Source organism: Amphiprion ocellaris, chromosome 24 (genome assembly GCF_022539595.1).
Source record: "Amphiprion ocellaris isolate individual 3 ecotype Okinawa chromosome 24, ASM2253959v1, whole genome shotgun sequence".
NCBI classification, from domain to species: domain Eukaryota; kingdom Metazoa; phylum Chordata; class Actinopteri; family Pomacentridae; genus Amphiprion; species Amphiprion ocellaris.
This window is the reverse complement of record NC_072789.1, coordinates 10,381,080-10,390,188: the sequence shown is the minus strand read 5'-3', so window position 1 is coordinate 10,390,188 and position 9,109 is coordinate 10,381,080. Positions and strand designations below refer to the sequence as shown.

General features: G+C 38.0%; 1 protein-coding gene across 1 annotated transcript in view; it reads left to right on the top strand.

Moving 5' to 3' along the window:
* The first annotated feature begins 2,894 nt into the window (after positions 1-2,894).
* Positions 2,895-9,109, top strand: part of LOC111566537 (carboxypeptidase O-like) — an 8,228-nt gene continuing 2,013 nt past the window's right edge. Inside the window, exons 1-7 of the mRNA XM_023267186.3 lie at positions 2,895-3,034; positions 4,906-4,945; positions 5,040-5,141; positions 5,228-5,332; positions 7,124-7,240; positions 7,472-7,565; positions 8,570-8,772. Of these exons, the coding sequence (XP_023122954.1) occupies positions 2,967-3,034; positions 4,906-4,945; positions 5,040-5,141; positions 5,228-5,332; positions 7,124-7,240; positions 7,472-7,565; positions 8,570-8,772 (729 nt within the window). The 5' untranslated portion in view covers positions 2,895-2,966. The remainder of the gene's footprint in view (positions 3,035-4,905; positions 4,946-5,039; positions 5,142-5,227; positions 5,333-7,123; positions 7,241-7,471; positions 7,566-8,569; positions 8,773-9,109) is intronic.

Here is a 9,109-nt window from a genome sequence, read left to right as displayed (position 1 = left end):
TTTAACTCTCTTCTAAATGGACTGTTTTAGTTTTAGTAGCTTTTAATACAGTTGGGGTGCTGCTGTCTCTGCCCTCTTCAGGAAGAAGACTGTCTCTGTATAAAGCGAAACAGTTGACCACACAGCAGCTGACACAGACGTGAATGTGTGTGTGAGACCATGACCTTCTGTCACTTCTAACTTTCTCTATGATGGAGTATTTTACATGGAAATATCGCTAAACTCAAAGCACAGCGGTTGTCTTTAACATGTTTAAGTTTGTCAGACAGTGTTGCTGGAAAGAAGAAAAGAGATGTAAACACCAGCTCCGTTTAGGTATCCCTGAAGCACAAAAGGCAACATGGAAACACAGCTACCTCCCCAGTTTGTCTTTGTGGATTTCAAATCACTGTTAAAGTGTGCAAGGTGTCTGAATGTCCATCATTGTTACAAGTTATACTGAGCGCTGATCTGTGGATATATGATCAAAGCTAACCGTAGCATTAGCCACGTCAACTGCACACTGTTGGTTTCTTCTGTTTTTGGGTGGACATTGTGGGGAGTGTGTATTGACTTCGGGTCATCATCCATCTATTGTGTGAGTTTATATTATTTTAGTCCCCCCATCCTCACACTTAGGCAAATTTATTCTCCGCCAATGTTGACTCCATGACTACAGCCATGTAAATTGTGACTAAGTGTACAAACTGACTGGATTATTGCCACTTAGGGAGAATACACTGTAGTAGAGGTTGCCTTGACCTAGCAGAAAAAGAAACACATTAAAAGTGAGCCTCTTCTTGTGTTGACTCTAAAAATGTTGCAGTGTACTGACTGTCTGTTACTGAGCCTGTAACCTGCTGTTATTTTTGAGGATTAATTGAAGTCAGTGTCTAGAGCTTCTAGTCGCTTCTGAACAGAAAACTTGGAACAGAAGCAGTGAAATTGAGTTACGTAACAATCATCATTTGATCTTGTATGAATATAAGATTGTTAGCTTTTTGAAAGCGTTCTTATTCTATATTAATTCAAATGCTACCCTGATTTCTTCACACAAACAGGATTTAACTCCAGTTACTTACGGCTGTGCTCTGTCTTTCCTGGGTAAAATGAAGCCCTTAGCACAGAAAAAGCAAAGACTTTAACAGCAGCTGCAAATCAACATCAAGAATATGATAGCAAGTATAAGCAAAGACAGGAAATGTGGCTGAAAAAATGAACAAAGAGCATCACAACGCAACCCAAAATCCATCACATGTATTGTTTGAGAACAGCAGTGTAGTACTGCAGCAATTTATCTCTAAAAATAAACCAAAAACAGGATGTGAAGATCACAATGAAGACTGTGCTGTCTACAAATACAATTATAGTTCTACTTTAAAAATGAAAAACTCAATTACATATTTTCAATATTGTCCTGTGGTCCACCTGAGCACTGCCCAATGTCTCCAGCTTCATTCTAGACATGAGTGAAATGTTGTTTATGCCTCTGGTATGTTGCAATGACTAAGTTCTAATGCATTTTAAATGCCAAAGAACCTATTTTTGTGTCGCAGTTGCTGATATGATATGTCATAATGTGCCAGGCAATTTCAGGTCATACAAAGCATGCCGCTTTATTTCAGGATAAAGATGTTTATACAACCACTGTGCCATATGCTAAGTTTGAATTTCCCCTCTAGACATGTTTAAAGATTCATAAGAAATACTGTGTTGAATAATAAGTTGTGTCTGGTGGGCTTTTTCCATAAAAAGTTCAATTATCTGGTTAGAAATTCTTAATATGACAGCTGCACCTCCATCTGCATTGAAAAAGTCTATTATCATGCACTTGTTTCTTGCTACCGACGTTTAATTACTAGATTTTCATAATTACACTTGTATATGTTGTCTGTTGGGCCAGGATTGGCTTCCAGACCAGCTGTGATGTCTCAAATCCTTCTCGCAAGTCCACGTCTTCTCCTGAGGTTTCAGGTGAGCTCAAAGAAACCTTCCACTTCCACTGACATTTCAGTCTGGACCAAAGCAGTGAATCAATACAGTCACACCCTGCTGAAAACAAATCTGATTTTAAGATGACTCGCCTTTCCTTATCCCATAATAAAGAAAAGACATTTACTGACACAGAACAACATGTGCATGCCTAAATTTATCAACCAGCACTGTGTAGACCTTTGTTCTTATTCCTCAGCTGCAGTACTGTTTCCTTTCATGTGTTTGTCGTGTTCCTTATCTTTTATCTAATTTATCTAATCTTCTCCCTCATATGTCTATAATATAAACCGTTTATTGCAGGTGAATGTGATGCTGTTTGTAATAGACAAGACTGTGATTTGCAGAACTCCTTTCAAAGACCCCGTGCCCACATTTGACCAAGGAAACCGCTAAATCCATTATTTAATTCCAAAGAGAGACTAAAATTATACTGTGCAGTTAAAAATTACCCAGGACTGCCTCTCACAGGAGAATTTTCCAGATGAGAATTTTAACAGATGATCAAAAACATCATCTGTGGACAATAAACTGTTCTGAAATCTCAGCACTAACAGACTTGTTGAATATGTTAAAATTAGCAGCTGAGAAACACAAGAGGTTAAACTTTGAAAGGTAGTGAGAACAGCAGATAGCAGCAGTCTGGAAAAATGCTTACACAACTCTTTACTGTACCAGCATGTGGCTCAAGTCTACATTTTTATGGCTGGTTTTATTCAGTATATCAATCATCTGACCCTGATGAATACATGCACATTACAGTACGTGAAACTTGTCAGTGATCTAACAAATCAGCATTTACTTTTCATTCTAAAAGATGTAAAGTAATCAAGACAGTCAGCTCAGCTTAAACATTAACAAACAACACGATAATGTGGATAATGCCAGAGGTCTTTGGATGAGGCAAAGGTGTGTCTTAATCTGATACATGTCTTCTATAAGGCTCTAACTGAAGCTACAGTTGCAAACAAGGAGTTTACCTTCTCAAAGTAACAATGCTGAACTCTGTGGGACTGAGCTTTATGCTGCTGCTCTCAGCAGTGGGAGCAGCAATCGTGGAGAGGTGAGTCTTCCAGTGTCATGTTCTTTTCAATTTCTCAGCATCCAAATCGATACGAGGTAGCTTTCAGGCTTGGAATAAGCATTCAAATCTTTTATTCACACAAACGCAGCAGGACTAGAAATGTCCAAATTCTTTATGACAAGTCAAGGTATTTTAGTTGGATGTTTTAATAATTTAAAATTATATATGTTTTCTTAACAGAATGAAACAAGTTTAGTATCAGTCCTACATTATTGTAAATCGCTTCAGTTCCACACCTGTAGTTACTGAGCTGTTGACCTTACATAAAAAGCAATATGTTGCCTTTTTCTTATGTAGATTATGATAAGCTTATAATTAAAGCATGACTGAGTAATCAATATAGTAATGAAAATAACTGACAGATCATTAACAAAAGTTATTGCTGCTGTAGTACTTTTATTATGTTTGTGTCCGTCTAGGATAATCATTAATGGTAAAACGACAAGCCTGGCTCACACTCAGCAAGGGCTTAGCATCTAAAGACTTTAGAGCTGACTTGAGCTTTAAAGAGCTGAAACTTAACTTTGACATGATCTCTAAAGACTTGGTTCACAAGATTTATAAACAATTCTGCTCTCAGAAGCTCAGCAGTTAACACAGATCTGTGCTATTACAATAATGTATGTTTCAGCTGGTTTGCTGTCACCATGAGGTTTTCAAGTCAGCAAATGGAGACTTCAAAGGTGTTGGTAGATGCTTCAAAACTAGATGGAGGCAGGCCAGCTGTTCTGTGATGCTACCAGTCTTTATCTTTTATCCAGTCTGATCCTGAGACCAGGGTTGGGGCCGCTCATTAATTTTCAAAATAAATGTAGCATTATCAGTAGTAAAAATTCAGCGCACTGACAGTTATTATTTAGATATTATTATTTACAACTACTTACTACTATATATGTCGCTGAGCTGGAAAAGTAGGATTCTTGATAATCTCACCTAAATCTAACTTGCACTGCCAGAAGTTGTGAAATGTCACAGAAGTCTTTATCATGGTGCCCCTTCACTTGCTAAAACCCAATAATGTTCTATGCTTGCCAAACCAGAACTACCTGCCACATCAAGCTCTAAGCTTCACCTGGTGGAATGACCAAGTGTTGCAGCTAATCCACAATACTTGAGATGTGTATTATCGAAGAAAAGGCTTTTGGGTCTTGGTAGATAATAAATAAATGACTCAGATCAGTTTGGGGGCAAAAACAAAAAAAAACTTGATCGGGACACCCCTAATGCCCTGCTACTTATTTTAAGTATCAACATTTTATTGAAGTAGCTGTTGAGGTGGAGCTAATTTTTATTACTTCATGTACTACTCAGTTGTTCACTCTACAACAGCGCATTATATGTGGAGTGTTAAGAAATATATACTCCACATATTCTAGTGTGAACAGACTATAAAAATACTCAAGTACGTGCTGCAAGGATAGTTTTTCCTACTTTCCACCTCAGGTCGTACTTAATTATGTAATATGCGAGATTTTGGCCTGGATGTTTTGGATCTTGTTTGCCCTCCCTCTCTGGTTATAATTCTGGTTGTAAATGAAGCGTGGACAGAGGTGTGGTGATTGTCCGACACGCCTGTTGCTGTGTTAAGCACCTTTAAGAAACGTGTTATGCTGCTCTTTGAACATTTTAGGGGCTATTGCTAGTTTTGAAACCACAGTAAATGGAAAACTACAGTCTTGTAACTTTAAAATCGGTGAACTTCAATACATTTTTTGCATATTCACAATTTTTTTTTGAGTTTCGGTGTAGTAGTAGGGATGGTTTCTAAGGAGCGCTTAATACTATTGAGGAATGACAGACCTCAGAAGACCACTGCCTTTAATGTGTCCCATATATTTTGTGTGCAACAGAGTGGGGTATGACTACTACAAATATCATCCCATGCCGGAGGTGAGAACGCCTGATCGCTGCTCTCACTAACATTACTTTGACAGATTACTGGCTACACACACATTCTAATATATAATGATGCTCTACCCTACAGATCACTAATTGGATGACTCAGATGGAGAAGGATTACCCTGGTGTTGTAAGCATAGTAAACTACGGAAAGAGCTATGAAGGCAGAACTATTAGCTTACTCAAGGTACTCCAAATGGGTCATCATTAATTAGTACTTGCCAAATGGATAATGATGTGTATTGATGTTTGATGTTTGAATTTCTTTTCCAGATTGGTCTGAATACTGGAGAAAAAAAGAAAGCTATCTGGATGGACTGTGGTATCCATGCCAGGGAATGGATTGCCCCAGCATTCTGTCAGTACTTTGTCTCACAGGTATGAGACCTGCAGTCATCTTCAAAACTATGATATATCATTTTAATAAAAAAAAATATATACACTACTGTTCAAAAGTTTGGGGTCACTTAAAAATGTCCTTATTTTTGAAAGAAAACTTTTTTTTTTTTCAATAAGGATGACATTAAATTAATCAGAAACACAGTCTAGATATTGTTAATGTGCTAAATGACTATTCTAGCTGGGAACAGATGATTTTTAACAGAATATCTCCATAGGGGTACAGAGGAACATTTCCAGCAACCATCACTCCTGTGTTCTAATGGTACATTATGTGAGCTAAAACATGTTAAAAAGGTTAATTGATGATTAAAAAACTCTCGTGAAATTATGTTATCACATGAATAAAAGTTTGAGTTTCATGAAAAACATGAAATTGTCTGGGTGACCCCAAACTTTTGACTGATAGTGTGTATATATACACTACCGGTCAAAAGTATCAGAATTTTTCCAGTTTTTTCTTTAAATTGAAGTAGTTCAAGTTCAATGGACAGCTTGAAATGGTACAAAGTTAAGTGGTGAACTGCCAGGGGATAAAAAAAGATAAGGTTACCCAAAACTGAAAAATAATGTACATTTCAGAATTATACAAAAAGGTCTTTTTCAGGGAACAAGAAATAGGTTAACAGTTTAAAGCTGTTCTGCAGCAATGGAGATTGATGAAGTCTTGAAAGTTGGTGCTCCCAAATCCTACAGGTGTCCCAACTTTTCTTGATTACTTACAACCCCCTCTGTCTGTATAAAAGTAGTGCTGGAACACACCATGGCACCATACCCTCCAGAGCATTATTAGAGCAGTATTGTACTGCAGAAAGTAGTGTGTTGCTATAAAAATGGCAAGGAAAAGACAATCAACAATAGAAGAGAGAGAGACCATCATAACACTTCAACATGGAGGTCTTTCATACAGAGAAATTGCAAAGAAAGTCAAGGTGTCAGTGAGTACAGTTTTCTTCACCATCAAAAGGCTCAGAAAGGCTCAGAAAGGATGGTTCCTGAGTCTGTCGAACATGGAGGAGGAAGCATGATGGTCTGGGGCTGTTTTGCTGGATCCAGGGTCGGTGTCTTGTACAGAGTGAGAAGAACCCTGAACCAAAGCGACTACCACAGCATTCTGCAGAGTCATGCAGTACCCTCTGGTATGTTCCTAGCTGGTCAGGGGTTCATCCTACAGCAAGATAATGACCCAAAACATAAGTCCAAGCTATTCCAGAAAAAGAACAAGATGGTAAGCTTGAAAACATGGAGTCTCCAGCACAGTCTCCAGACTTAAACCACATGCAGCTGGTTTGGGATGAACTGGACAGAAGAGTGAAAGCAAAGCAACCTACAAGTGCCACACATTTATGGGAACTTCTGCAACAGAGTTGGGAAGAACTTTCTGAAGAATATTTGATTCCGTTGTGGAAAGAATGTGATGTGTGTTCAGCTGTTATATCTGCCAAAGGTGGCTACTTTGAGTCAAAAGTTTAGAATACACTTTGGTTTTTAAATTGATTTTTTTTTAACTTATTTATTTGTTCTGTGCTTTCATTTCAGAGTACAATGAGACATTAACATGCAGAATTTCCAATAAAAAAATGGAGAAATTGTGTTCTATAACTTTTGACCTGTAGTGTACATATATATGTGTATGTTTTCTGTTTGTTTTTCTAGCAGTTTCTTGTCTGTGATGAGGGAAAAACATCATGTCTGAAATGAAAACTTGTTGTCCATAACTTCTAATATATCAGTCTGACCCCAATGCTTCTGTTTGCTTTTACAAACCAGATTCTGCAAACATACAAAACAGACCCAAAAATGGAACAGATGATGAAGGACATGGACTTCTACGTCACACCAGTCCTCAACGTTGATGGCTACATCTACTCCTGGAAGGACAACACAGTTAGTGCTCATATTTGATGGATATTTAACAAATTACTTTCCTGGAGTTCTGCACTCAAGAACTCAAACCACAGATGAACAGGATATGAGAGGATGATGGGTTATTAGGGAATGGCAGTTTAGTTAAAATGAGCTCCAATTCTGCCATTCAACAGTTCATTTCTGATTAGAAATTACAGAAATGTTATGTACCAATTCTATTAGTTGCTAAATTATTTTTGACCTGTTCAGACTCGACTGTGGAGGAAGAACAGGTCACCGGGACCTGCAGGCTGTGATTGTTATGGCACCGATCTCAACCGCAACTTTGAGGCCAACTGGGGCAGTGAGTGTTGTTGCAGTTCTCCAATCAAATCTTATCAATACAGCCTGTTGCACACGAAAAATCTTCCTCTTAAAGCTGCTGTGATCGATACTATAATATTAACAAAGGATCCGTTGACTGCTGCTTGATGTTTTAGCATATTTTGGTTCATTGTTTAGGTTTAAGGGCTGACGACTGCTATTTTAATTTTCCAGTGAAAAAGCTCAACAACAACAAAGCACTGCCTGCTGAGCAACAAAAAGCAGAGGAACAAAGTTAGCAACTAGCTTGTGAGCTTGCTAAAGCATTTAGCTGGTAAAAGGCAAAAAAAAAGTCTTTCAAGAGCTGATAAATACTAAAGACCATGTTAAAAGCAGAGAGAATAGTGAACTTTGCTTCGTTATTAAATTGCCCAAAAGTAGTTTCAAAATGTTAATGCTGCATCTTCTGGATGTTTAAAGATGCCATTGTTGAGACTCCAGGTAAACCAGATTTGATTCTCATTTAGATTTTTAGAACAAACTCTCTTTGCCTATACAAAGGTCTCACTAGCAGACAGTTTATTTTGGTATCTGTCCATTGATAATCTCACGTATCCATACATAGCTCCTGTGTCAGCGCTGTAAAATGGTCTGGCTGCACCTCATTATTATTCTGCAAAAAGGGAAAGTACACTGGTTTGCTTGTATTTTTGTAAACCAGTTCCGATCGTCTTTGGTGGTACTAAGCCCACGATAAGAGTCATTTATAGAAAAACGGAAATTTAATTTCAAATCATTTCAGACTTTCGAAAGTCAGTCTACTTAGAATGTGGATCTGCCAAGACATGGATTTGGGCTTATAGTCTGAAGAAGGCCTACACACACTTTAAATTGAATTGTTTTGTATAAATTTGACCTGAGGCCTTTAGAATTTGAATGCTGCTTTAATATGTGCAGAAGTCAACTTGCTAGCCTGTGTTACGGGAAGAAGTGGTGTTCCTATTCTATCTGATCCTTGTTCTTGTAATTTGGCTGCATTCACAGCAATCGGGGTATCATTTGACTGCTGCAGCCAAACCTACTGTGGGACCAAACCCGTGTCTGAGCCTGAGACCCAGTCTGTAATGAATTTCCTAGCAAGCCGAAAGGATGACTTCCTGTGTTTCCTCACCATTCACTCCTACAGTCAGCTGCTCCTGATTCCCTTTGGACACCCTGACTTCACCGCCAACAACTATGATGAGCTGGTATTTACATCTGCAAATACAGTGATGCATGTTCTATGCAGTTCTCAGAATGAGCACGAATTCACAATATTCCTCATAATATTATATTTCAGGATAAACAGCATTTATGCATCTTTACAGACTGATTATGATCATCACTGCATGCTTCTCCATTAATGAAACAATACTCTGCATAGTGCCACAGAAACTGAGCTTACATCACAAAACCCGCATTAAATGAGACGATAATGTTAATTGAATTCGAAATTTTGGATACAGTTTTCACAGAAGACTTGAATAGTGCATGGCTAAATGCATTAGGACTTAACATGGTATGGCAGATGTCATTAACACACAG